Consider the following 12,846-nt stretch of genomic DNA (forward strand, 5'->3'; position numbering starts at 1 on the left):
TTAAATTGTTCCCTAATCTTAGCAATGACACGTTCCTTCTCCTCACGATCATAATCCTTAGCGGCTCTCTTCTTCTTAGAGGTTTTCCTATCATTTCGTTTCACGTTAGTTTGGCCAGTCAACCCTGCAGCTTTCAAAGTAGCTTTCAACTGTTTCAATTGAGAGCCTGCCATATTGGTTTGTGTGTGTGTGTGTGTATGGAAAACTTTTCTACTATGTTGTCCTTCTCCTGCTGTCACTATTTCTTTCTCATTGTATACCAAGCACCAAGTGTCTAACTGTTATATGCCTGTATTATTCATTATATGAGAGCTCATCGCATCTCTTTTTGCTTCTTTTCTCAAATTTTCCAATTTTTTTTTTTCAAATTTTTTTCCACAACAGAGGGTAACACTTCCAATTGATATTTTTAAAGGATCCATTTTGGAGTTTATTTACTTACTTTACTTTACTTATCCATTAGGAAGGTGGGTGGCAAATATACTTATTATGACCAACAACTAAGAGTAGAGTTCAAGTTCAACCAACAAGAGGACAGAAGAAAAACGTGCATATACCCCTGCAAATTGATCATAGGAAATAATACGATACGATATGTCCAGAGACGCACCATTGAAAGCAGAAAGGGATTACTCCGAAATCCTAAAGGATGAATTCTCAAAGATCGAAACAATAGCACAATCCAACCATCAAGAAGCCCTAAATGAATTATTAGTCTGGGAAAAGAAGACAAGACAAGCTGGTGATTTGCCCTCTTCGAAAGATGTCCTTTCAAAGATCGTCGATTTGTTGTTCACGTTCCATGAATGGGATTCACTTAATGAACAATTGACTTTGTTGTCGAAGAAACATGGTCAATTGAAATTGGCTATCCAATATATGATTCAAAGGATCATGTGGCATCTCGATGATATGGGGGATAAGTTGGATTTACCTGTGAAGATTAAATGTATTGAAACTATTAGATTGGTTACGGAGAATAAGATCTTTGTGGAGACTGAAAGAGCTAGAGTTACAAGACAGTTGGTGGAGATTTTGAAGACTCAAGGGAAAATTGAAGAAGCATGTGATACTCTTTGTGAATTGCAAGTGGAAACTTATGGGTCCATGGATATGTTTGAGAAGATTGAATTTATATTGGAACAAATGAATTTAAGTATATTGAAAGGTGATTATAATCAAGCTACTGTGCTTTCTAGAAAGGTTTTGAAAAAGACTTTCAAGAATGAAAAATATGAGGATTTAAAACTACAATACTATAAATTATTGATTAAGATTGGTCTATATAAGAGAGATTATCTTGACGTGGCTCAATATTATCAAGAAATTTATTTGACTAATTCTGTACAAAAGGATGAATCTCAATGGAAAGATGCTCTTTGTCATATTGTTTATTTCTTAATATTATCTCCATATGGTAATTTACAAAATGATTTGATTCATAAAATTCAGTTAGATAATAAATTGAAGAAATTGGAAATTCAAGAGTCTTTAGTCAAATTATTTACCACTCAAGAATTGATGAGATGGCCAATCGTAAAAGAAACTTATCAAGATACTTTAAGTAAAGATATTGTCGCATTTGGTGGTGGTCCAGAAAATAAACATCATTGGGATGAATTAAAGAAAAGAATAATTGAACATAATTTGAGAGTTATATCACAATATTATTCCAGAATCACTTTGGAAAGACTAGATGAATTATTAGATTTAACTGAATCTGAAACAGAAACTTTTATCAGTGATTTAGTTAATCAAGGTATCATTTTCGCAAAAGTTAATAGACCTGCCAAAATTGTCAATTTCGAAAAGAAACAAAACTCAAGTGAATTATTAAATGAATGGTCTTCTAATGTGGATCAATTGTTAGAAAATATCGAAACGATAGGTCATTTAATTACAAAGGAGGAAATAATGCATGGTTTGAAGGCTAAATGAAACGAACGTAGTTTCCAGTCATTCCCTAATGCCACATTTATAAATATAAACAACAAAGTCATTTATAAATATATATATATATATGAAATTATAATTAAGAACGACATCAAAATCATCCCTTAAATAACATTTCTCATTCATTTTTGTTGTTCTTTCTCTCTATTTCTTTTCTATTTATTTATTATACGAGGCTTTCTTTTTTTATTTTTGGAAAATCGAACTTGCAACTTTAACATACACGTTTACGTACGTAAATACGTATTTCAATTTGGGTAAGCATTTCAATACTGACGTCTTTAAAATGTGACAATTGCCGTAATAAGATTAATAAATTACAAAACCACTTCAAGTGACTCAAATATCTCCCTCCATAGGATCTGCAAGAAATTATTCATTCATTCGCCTTTCTTCATTTTCTCAAATCGTATACCCCATATATATATATACGATAACATTCCGTTCATCCTCCTGTTATATGTGGCTCCAATAATATCCATACATACTGCTACCATTCCAAAGACTAATATGATCTTAGATCCACTTTCTAAGCCAATTGTCTCTACTCATACAAATGAAGAGATAGTTCAATTTTGGGATTCTCTGGAATCCATCCTTAAACTTTCCAATGAGAAAACAGGGAATATACTAGATGAATCCAAAGTTAATTCAAAATTAGTAACCTTTTTGAAAATAGCGACAGATTCATACAAGATATATATCAATTCAGATCAAGATCTCTACCGCTTGGCTTTAATCCTAACGGAATCATCAATCTTTAATTTGAAGAAAAAATTCTGTTTGAGTAAATTATTATCATTACTAAATATCGACCTTTTAGAAATGAATATGAAATTCATAATCTCATACATCCTACTTTGTGAATCCAAGAAAAATTTGAACTCCTTAGAGACAATGATTGAATTCCAAGGGTTTAACGTATTTTACAACACGTTATATACTCAATTTGCATATTTGAATAAATATGGTGAAGACGATAATGGTAATATCCTGACGAAAAGTAATAACAACGAGCTGAATGAATTAGATGTAACCATCATAGATGAAATGAAACAAATTTCAACAGTTTTAATGGATTTACTCTTCCAGATTTTCAAATTTTGTAAATGTAGTATCACTTCATTACAAATAGTTGATGATTTTTTTGTTTATTTTTTATTAACATCAATAAGATCTGACACAACTGATGATTTATTTAATAATGCTCAATTTAAATTGATCCTAGTCCTTAATGAACAATATATGATGTTTGCTAGAGATTTCGAAATTGGAAATAAAATATTCGAATATTTAATTGGTCAACGAAAGATTACCAGTAAATTTTCTGAATTATTATTGTTGAAATTTAATCGAACTGAAGATCATACCATTCAAATCATGATTTGTAAAATCCTGTATTTGATACTAAACAGAGTTGAAGATGGAACTGCGATGAATTTCTTTTATTTAAATGACCTCAATGTATTAGTAGATGTATTAATACGACAATTGGAGGATATATCCGAAAATGAAGAAATCTTAAGAAGTACTTTTCTAAGAGTATTATTACCATTACTGAAAAATACTGAACTATCAAAGACACATTATAGGAAAGATGATATTGTGAACTTACTTCGATATTTATCAAATATCGATAACATATGTTCAAATGACCAAGTTCTTCATGAACATAGAAATACAGTCAAGTTAGCGTTTAAATGCCTTACTCAAGTAAATTGGTTAACATTTGCTTCATCAGAGTATGATCCAGATTTCCCAGATACGCCAACAAGTAGAACATCGAGTATAAGTGTTGTAGGAATGGGATTGACAATGACTGATGGAACAATGACTCCTGTATATGGTAGTGCTGCTGCCGTCACAAATAATACAGGTATGAAAAATAATAATAATTATAATAATAATAATACTAGGATAACAACGAATGACAACGGTGTTGATCGTCTCTTCGTTCGCTCAAACTCTGATAATTCAGCAGAATCATTGGAAAAAGGAAAAATAAACCTTTACCACCACCTCCTCCGCCAAAATCGAGGAAAATTTCTTTCCCTAAGAAAACTGATATGTCGTGTCACATTATGGGTGTCCGACCTGTTTGATATGAATAATGTACAAACCAACTAGCCTCCACATCGGTCCATGGGTCCAGATATATGTACAGTCTATAGAGCTTCTTATAACCTTTCTTTTTAGAAAAAGACGTTCCGTATTAATAAGTAATTAGTTAAATAACCTAATGACATACTCAAACTTTTGATGTTGAATTTCTGTTAAAGATACTAAGATAATACGTCTGCAGAAACAAGATCCTTCTAATGAGAAATTCTATAACGTACGTATCGACTAGCATTTTTGAATTTAAACGAGGTAACGTCAATTATTTATCTAGTACTTTCTCTTTTACTTAAAAAAAATCATAGGTGGCACAGGAAATATTGGTAACACGTTTTAACGTTCGGGATCCAAACGTATGTCGTTTACTGATTATTATAGTTTGTTTTATTTATTTTTAGTAATATAGATTTATAAAATATTTAAAATAGAAATAGATGATTTAAATAGTCTACGTTTTTCTATTAGTTCATACATAACATTAAAAGCGTCCTTCCTCAAGAGAATTATAGATGTATTCTTAAGCCAGATGCAGGGGCCCCAATCTTTGATATACCTGCAATCTTATCGATCTTATTCTTTTCGGAAGCATGGTATTTAGCACCGGTTAATGGATCCAAAACACTTGGCGAATCCTTGTAAATTGGTGTATACGTGGAAGCACAAACATCAAACTCAGCATATGGATCAAAATCTAATTGAATTGCATCACTTGCAATAGAATCAGCTCTTTCTTTAATCTTCCTTGCTTGATCAGCACGTGGACCTGTTTTAATGGACTTCAAAAGTTCTTCTGCAAAATATGATGCTTGTACGAAGTTTTTATGTTTGAAATTTTGAGACATAGCAACTTGTAATGCATTACAACGGTGAGCCGTAATCAATTTAGCCTTGGTAAAGTATGCAGCTAACTCTAGGTTACGTTTGATATCTTCAGCAGCTAGTGAACGACGTTTTAATTCAATGGATAAACCTAAAATGTACTCCCTAGCCTTTTCTAATGATTTACGTGCTGTTTCTTCATCTTCGTCATTATCAAATGCAGATAATATTATGTTATAGATAGCTTCTTTGAATGATTTAATGGCAAGTTCCAATTTATTAGCCTTGAAATAATTAAACCCTTCGTTCATCTTTGACTTAATAACATCTATACCTGGAATATATGGTAGTATATCCTTCTCATTTTCAATATCGTCAGTTGATCTTATATAGCCTACAATAGATGGAAGTTCACTAGGAGTAGCAGCCATATACGTTCTACAACCTTCATATCTATCAATAAAGTAAGGTCTTAAAGGTTCAAAACTGATAATACCAGCTTGTTTACCTAACGCTTGAGCAGCTGCATCAAATGCACCAGCTGCAACTAATACAGCAGGTAGTTTCGAATTCTTAACCCAATTAGAAACTTCTGTTTCTTCGGTTGTAACTTCTTCTTTAGCAAGGTCATCTTGAACTTCTTCATCAATATTTAGATCTTCATCACCTAAGTCCCATGCATCCTCTCCTTCTAAATCTTCAGCTACTTCCGTTTCAAAGAAATCACCTTCATCTGCTTGAACAGCTTCTGGAGAAATTTCTTCTCTTTCTGGTTCATCAAGAGTTAAATCTTCAATTTGACCTAATACAGCTTTTTCGAAATATGATAGTTCAGCCTTCTCTAATGGCCAAGCATCTAATGGTGCAGCAATAGAAGGTGCCTTAACTGAGTTTGATGGTTGAATCTCATCTGGCAATACGACATCTTCTTCAGTGATTTCAGCTTGTTCTAAGAAAGATGAAGCGGCTGCAGAATCACCATTTGACTTAGCTACAGCATAAGCGAGAGCCAATGAACCAGCTTCAGCGAAAATATTAGCTCTTTCTTCAGTAGCATCATTATAAATGGAATTTAAGATCATACTTGGAACGTCATTACGATTTGTAGCAATGGCCCCCATCTTGGAAGATTTTGAACGATCACCAGTTAAAAGATATAGGAAAGATAGTTTATCAAATGAATGTTGAGTTTGATGAATCATTTCAACCAAGGAAATATTACCCTGCGAAAGAGCAGCTTCGTTTAAGCTATCCCATGTTTGAGAGTTATTCAATTTCTTAGCTTCTTCTAAAGCAACTTCCAAATTACCGTATTCTAATGCTAGATTAAAACGAGTTTGTGGATCTTGAACGAATTGTAACGCAATTTCTGGATACCCTGATTTTTGCAAGTAAGAAATGATATTTTGACCAACTAAGTTCGAATTTCTGATTATACGCAAGACTTCTGGGAAATTCTTGTTGATTAAGGCTTTCTTGAATTTGTATTCTGTTGGATCGATAGTCAAGATTTCAACTTCACCGTCACGATCCAAAGTGTAAACTAGTTGACCTTGTACTCTAGTAATGTATAAAGTCTTTTCCAAAGTTTTGATAATACCTCTTTCACCGTTCAATAAACTGTATCTAATATGGTTCAAAGTAGAGTAAATCAATACACCAGATTCATCCCATGCAGCACTCTTGATTCTAATAGTTTCATGCATTGAATTGACCAATTCTAACTTCTTGTTCGCAATAGTGATGGTATGCTTGCTCATTAATGCAACGTGTTGGCCATCCAAGGACCAAGAAACATATTTAACATTCTTGGCGGCAATCTTACCTAATTTCTTACCTTGTTGGACATCAAATAGAACAACTTCCTTGGCTTTTAATAACAAAACGACCCCAGGTCCTGCTGAAACGATATCTTTGATTGGTTCTTCTAAATGAATGGATTTAGTAGTCTTGTTGTCAAGGGTACGGACTTCTAGAGTATTTGTACCAGTGTTAAAAGTTACGAATCTATTACGTGCAACAAAAGTGGCAAAACTACCAGTATCTTGAATAACGCTTGTAGGTTCCACAGCTCCAGTTGGTTGTTTTGGTAGTAATGCAAGGGCAAACTTGTCATTACCTAAATTGACCAAAACTGAATGTTGAGATGGATTATATGAAATACTTCTAAAGGCATTCCAAGCAAGACCAATTTTCTTCAAAGAAACATAAGGTAATGAAGTGACTCTTTTATGGTAATCGAATATTTGAAGTTGCTTTTCCTTATTGATGAATATCAATTGATTTTGATGAATGAAGCTACATGGTCTTTCACGATCAAGTTTGAAGACCATGATACCGGTATCGTGGGCAGCACCAAACAAATTAATATTTGGATGAGCAGCAATCAACCAGAATCTATCATGTTCTCTCTTGAATTGTTTAACAGGAACTCTCTTATCCAAATCCCAAATTCTTAATGTTTTATCTTCACCAACTGAAATGATTAAATTTTGATGTGGATGGAAAATAACACAGTCGACATTATTAGTATGACCTCTACAAGTATCAACTTCCCAAGCCTTTGTTTGGCTCATTCTCCATAATTTGACTTGACGATCATCAGAACCTGAAACGATCAATGGTAAAGTTGGATGGAAAGATGCCCAATTGACACCTCTAGTGTGACCTTCCAAGATAAATTTTACAACACAGTCACCAAATCCGCCGTCTAATAAATTATTTTGAGCGGCAATTTGATCTTCCATAGAGGTAGTACCTGGAGCAGAATGTTTCTTTCTTAAACCCGAGATATCCCAAACTCTAACACTTTCATCAAGGGATGCAGAAACTACCAAATCTTCATTTGGATGGAATTGAGCACACATGACGAAATGGTTATGACCAGTCAAACAAGCGATTTCTTTACGATTTTGCCAATTCCAGATCCTAATAGTTTGATCATCAGATGCCGATATGATCCAAGGTAGTTCATGATGGAAAAATACGGTACGGACGTAATCTAAATGACCTTGTAAAGTGTAAAGGCATTTGTTGGTTTCTAAAGACCAAACTTTGATGGTGTAATCGTCACCAGCGGAGACAAAAATTGGTTGAGTAGGATGGAAATCAAGACCACGAACCGGTCCTTCGTGATCTTCAAATCTATGTAATAAAGTACCCATTCTATAATCCCATAATTGAATGGTAGAAGAGAATAAAGCCACTAGGACCCATGGTCTGGATGGATGGAAGGCAATACCTTTGGCTCTAGAAGATTTGGATTCAAACTTAGTTAGCATCTTCATCTTGACTGGAATTTATTAAAGATATGGTTTTTTTCCTTTCTTGGTTTCTTAGGTTAGGTGTAATTGAAATACGTAGTATTGAATAGTAGTCTTTTGATAACGATCTTTCTTCAAAGATTTATATACTTCGACAGATTTAATAAGGTAATCGGATTGCTCAATTAGATGCCTAATAAGGTTTGCTGTCCGAATTTACCGAGTAATATACGAGTCGACTTTCAACTAGGATTATAAGTGACGTTTCTAATGGACCAAAAATCGATGATGTCTACTTGAATGGACTTGAATTTGCCATGCAATTGACAGATACCTGGTCTATGTTTTTCAATAGAATAGAAGGAGTGAGCTGTCTTGTTTGTTCGATTGAAATTTCGTTCCGCCAAAAATTCGGTCGCATTTCACGGCCCGGGCCGAGGCGTCAACAGGTCGTGATTTCTATACAGACTGATTATAATAGTAATAGTAATAGTGATATGGAATGGATTGAAAGTCGTCAATTGTCATCTGGTTTGTCTCGATCTAGAGAGGTATTTTTATGTATGCCAAGTATATCTGGTTATAATGAATATATGTTGATCTTTATGCAGAAAATAAGCAATATATAAATGTGTTCTCTAATAAGGATAATGTCTGGACCTGCTTAGATCATTCCGATTCCATACGGCATGTATCTTCGTTGAATTTAATCAATCCATTCCCTTCCTTTAATTTACCTTGCACAAGAACAAGTAAATTATATAACATTGATAAGAGTGGTGTTTCTATCCCGTTTCTTTTAGCTATCTTCAATGGGTTACCAAGAATGACCTCTAATTCCATCAATTGACCCTTTTCTTCATCTACACACATTGATGGTTTGAACATTTTATTCCTCGTAATGTTAGCAAAAAACCCAACAAATTGTTCTTCAAGAATAATCCCCTCACTGGCAGCAATCTTGATAATTTCCCTCATGGCAGGTTCAAAAATCTCCATTTCAGTACTTTTCTTGTCTACTGCGAATTCTAAACATCTTGGAACATCCAATCCAACTAATGCAGTCGTGGTATTGATTGCAGCATTATATAATAATTTACTTCCATACTTGAATAACGAAACTACTTGCATCGAACTCAACAAAATTTTTTTACCTTCATTCCCATACAATTCAACAAACACTTGAGCGAAATGGATAGCTTTCCTATCACAGGCATCAAATGCACCTACTGATAAATGATCCTTACCAATTTGTTTGATGATCCCTTTCCCAATCTTAGTAGATCCTATCAATTGAATCCCTGACAATAATGAATATTTATAATCATCTTTATTGAATTTAGAAACGATTTCCTTTTCAATATCAATTCCATTTTGAATTAAGATAATATTGGTAAGCTCTTCCGACTGTAACGTTCTATTAGATTCCAAGATGGGTTTAATGATATTGGAGACCCTGGATTCAACGGGACCATCGGGTATATTCTTGGTTGTTATGACTAAATAATTGAAAAACAGTCCCGATTGGGAGGCATCATATGCAGTCCTATATATTGAATGAGGTTTCCAATTGGATATATGACCGTAATCACAGGAATCTATTTGGTATCCATTTGCAGTGACATGATCATAATCAGATCTTATAACCATGGAGACGTGAGATAATTTCCGAATGTACAATGAAAGGGCCGTGATTACTCCTACTCCACCTGCACCAATGACTAAAACGTTAGGAATTGGGGCTGTCGCTGCTGCTTGCGGTAATGACATTTGATTATTTACGCTTGTTTAGTATTATAGAAAGTTACTTTTTCATTTTATTATCGGTGTAGTAAGACCTTACATTATATACCAACTGGTTGTCAAAGCAAAGTTCCCTTATCGCAGTTCAATCTTCGAGTATTAGATAACGTGAATAATATAGAGCAAGGTGGTATGGCGGCGCTATCATAATTAAGATTTATGTTAGCTTGTTCGTACATAACTAAGAAAACTGTATTTTAAAATAATATTCACGGTTAAAGAAAGAATTCGTTCAGGTAAGATTGTTGGTTGACTATCGTTAGTCTATAAAGCTTCCACTCGCTAAAGTAGTTTGTGTAAACCTCATAGTTTACTTTTTATGTGAAACGATATTATAACCTATCAAGGTTTCATAATACTTAGAAAGAACATACGCAAAGAAATATTCTCAAATTAAGGTGGTCGAATGAATACGGGCCGCAGTAAAGATGCGACCATTGGAATATATATACTTACTGAAATCAAAATCCCCTCTCTCTGTACTCCCCTGGGGTATTCAATAGTATATCAATGCGACAAATATTCATTTCCTTCAATTCAAAACTTTTATCACTTTACACGGCCCCATTCAGTACGTAGTTTTTCATTTTTTCGCCACTGTTAAACATTGAAAAATATTGAAGAAATAATAATAATGAACCTTGAATATATACCAAATGACATGTTGGAAGATTATAATTTAATACCAAAGAGTCAAAAGCCAGAAATTGACTCATTGACTTTATTGACCACCCAGTTTTAAAGGCTACTCAAATAATAACAAGAAAAATGGCACCAAAAGTTCCATCTAACGCTACTTTCAAGAACAAAGAAAAGCCTCAAGAAGTTCGTAAGGCCAACATCATTGCGGCAAGAGCTGTAGCAGATGCCATTCGTACCTCCTTAGGCCCAAAGGGTATGGATAAGATGATCAAAACATCTCGTGGTGAAATCATCATCTCCAATGATGGACATACTATTTTGAAACAAATGGCAATCTTACATCCAGTCGCAAAGATGTTAGTTGAAGTTTCTGCTGCTCAAGACTCAGAAGCTGGAGATGGTACCACCTCCGTAGTTATCTTGACAGGTGCTTTACTTGGCGCAGCAGATAGACTGTTGAATATGGGGATTCATCCTACTATTATTGCGGAATCATTCCAAAGAGCCGCTAGGAGATCCGTGGAGATCTTGTTGGAGATGTCTCATAGAATTTCCTTGAGCGATAGAGAGGATTTGATTCGTGCTGCTTCTACTTCTTTGAGTTCCAAGATTGTTTCTCAATATTCTTCATTTTTAGCACCATTAGCAGTGGATTCAGTCTTGAGTATTGCTGATGAAGAATCTAAAAATGTTGATTTGAATGATATCCGTTTGATCAAGAAAGTGGGTGGTACTATTGATGATACAGAAATGATTGATGGCGTCGTGTTGACACAAACTGCTATTAAATCTGCAGGTGGTCCAACTAGAAAGGAAAAGGCTAAGATCGGGTTAATTCAATTCCAAATCTCTCCACCAAAACCTGATACTGAAAATAATATTGTTGTCAGTGATTATAGACAAATGGATAAGATCTTGAAAGAAGAAAGAGCATACTTATTAAATATCTGTAAGAAGATCAAAAAATCAAAATGTAATGTTCTTTTAATCCAAAAATCTATCTTAAGAGATGCAGTTAATGATCTAGCGTTACATTTCTTATCAAAACTAAACATTATGGTAGTGAAAGACATTGAAAGAGAAGAAGTTGAATTCCTATCCAAGAGCCTGGGTTGTAAGCCTATCTCCGATATTGAGTTATTTACTGAAGACAGATTGGGGTCTGCGGATTTAGTTGAAGAAATAGATAGTGATGGATCTAAGATTGTAAAGTTAACAGGTATAAAAAATAATACTGCAAAGCCAACCGTTTCCGTTGTTATTCGTGGTGCTAATAGCATGATCCTAGATGAAACAGAACGTTCATTGCATGATGCGTTATGTGTTATCCGTTGTTTAGTCAAAGAAAGAGGTTTAATTGCAGGTGGTGGTGCTCCAGAAATTGAAGTATCACGTAGATTAATAAGGGAATCTCGTTCCATTGAAGGTGTGGAAGCATTCGTTTGGAAAGAATTCGCAGATGCGTTAGAAGTTATACCAACAACACTGGCAGAGAATGCTGGTTTAAATAGTATAAAGGTTGTAACAGAATTACGTTCAAAACATGAAAGCGGTGGTGTAAATGATGGTATTTCTGTGAGAAGATCTGGGACCACAAACACGTACGATGAACATATTTTACAACCAGTTCTAGTCAGTACAAGCGCTATTACTTTGGCCTCAGAATGTGTTAAATCTATTCTACGTATTGATGACATCACTTTCAGCCGTTAAAATAACAAATAACATTTGAATTTTTTAAACTTAATTATAATACTGTAGACTAAACTCATATATCTATAAAGCTCGTAAGAAAGTCATTCATATTAGTATGCATTACGGTAAGTAAAAAGGGTATACGTCTTACATACTGTATTATTTCCATAAGATATATTCATATCTTACGTATCCATTCACAGGATGTATGTAACCAGTTTCAAGAAACCTGTCAGAGATTATAAAGCCAGTCAAGAGATTGCGGCCCTCTTTAGCTCCTTTTTGAGTCAGGTTAAGATGACTATCCTGTCTCAATATACCTTCCACGAAGATTTCGTATTAATTCGAAAATTGACAATGAATTTCAATTTTGAAAAAAAGCTGCTTGAGACTTAGAACGTAACCGACATAAAATGACTAATATATCCACAAGACCCTGTAGCGACGGTCGGTTATGATACATGCTAATATATTTTTGAACGGCTCCTCATTGCATTTTTGTGTCTCTTCAATCATATAAGTAGGCGAGCTAAACTGCTTCCTGAGCATTTCT

The 12,846-nt window shown here is 34.2% G+C and overlaps 6 protein-coding genes across 6 annotated transcripts in view; 3 read left to right on the forward strand and 3 right to left on the reverse strand.

Moving 5' to 3' along the window:
- NOP14 (snoRNA-binding rRNA-processing protein NOP14) overlaps positions 1-173 on the reverse strand; it is a gene marked incomplete at both ends in the record, with an annotated part of 2,448 nt that extends 2,275 nt beyond the window's left edge. Inside the window, one exon of the mRNA XM_003667559.1 lies at positions 1-173. This exon is cut by the window's left edge and continues 2,275 nt beyond it. Coding sequence (XP_003667607.1) covers positions 1-173 — 173 coding nt within the window.
- A 421-nt stretch (positions 174-594) lies between these two features.
- Positions 595-1,938, forward strand: RPN5 (proteasome regulatory particle lid subunit RPN5; the record flags this gene model as incomplete). Its single annotated transcript, XM_003667560.1, has 1 exon — positions 595-1,938. One exon carries the CDS (start codon positions 595-597, stop codon positions 1,936-1,938), a length of 1,344 nt encoding a protein of 447 aa, XP_003667608.1.
- A 525-nt stretch (positions 1,939-2,463) lies between these two features.
- Positions 2,464-4,080, forward strand: LDB17 (Ldb17p; the record flags this gene model as incomplete). Its single annotated transcript, XM_003667561.1, has 1 exon — positions 2,464-4,080. The coding sequence occupies one exon, from the start codon at positions 2,464-2,466 to the stop codon at positions 4,078-4,080; it is 1,617 nt and encodes a 538-aa protein (XP_003667609.1).
- Positions 4,081-4,574: 494 nt separating this feature from the next.
- COP1 (coatomer subunit alpha) lies at positions 4,575-8,177 on the reverse strand (the record flags this gene model as incomplete). The annotated part of the gene is made up of 1 exon (XM_003667562.1): positions 4,575-8,177. One exon carries the CDS (start codon positions 8,175-8,177, stop codon positions 4,575-4,577), a length of 3,603 nt encoding a protein of 1,200 aa, XP_003667610.1.
- Positions 8,178-8,822: 645 nt separating this feature from the next.
- Positions 8,823-9,923, reverse strand: NDAI0A02100 (uncharacterized protein; the record flags this gene model as incomplete). Its single annotated transcript, XM_003667563.1, has 1 exon — positions 8,823-9,923. The coding sequence occupies one exon, from the start codon at positions 9,921-9,923 to the stop codon at positions 8,823-8,825; it is 1,101 nt and encodes a 366-aa protein (XP_003667611.1).
- An 801-nt stretch (positions 9,924-10,724) lies between these two features.
- CCT4 (chaperonin-containing T-complex subunit CCT4) lies at positions 10,725-12,311 on the forward strand (the record flags this gene model as incomplete). The annotated part of the gene is made up of 1 exon (XM_003667564.1): positions 10,725-12,311. The coding sequence occupies one exon, from the start codon at positions 10,725-10,727 to the stop codon at positions 12,309-12,311; it is 1,587 nt and encodes a 528-aa protein (XP_003667612.1).
- Positions 12,312-12,846: the final 535 nt, after the last annotated feature.

The sequence above is a fragment of the Naumovozyma dairenensis genome, chromosome 1 (assembly GCF_000227115.2).
Source record: "Naumovozyma dairenensis CBS 421 chromosome 1, complete genome".
Classification (NCBI taxonomy): domain Eukaryota; kingdom Fungi; phylum Ascomycota; class Saccharomycetes; order Saccharomycetales; family Saccharomycetaceae; genus Naumovozyma; species Naumovozyma dairenensis.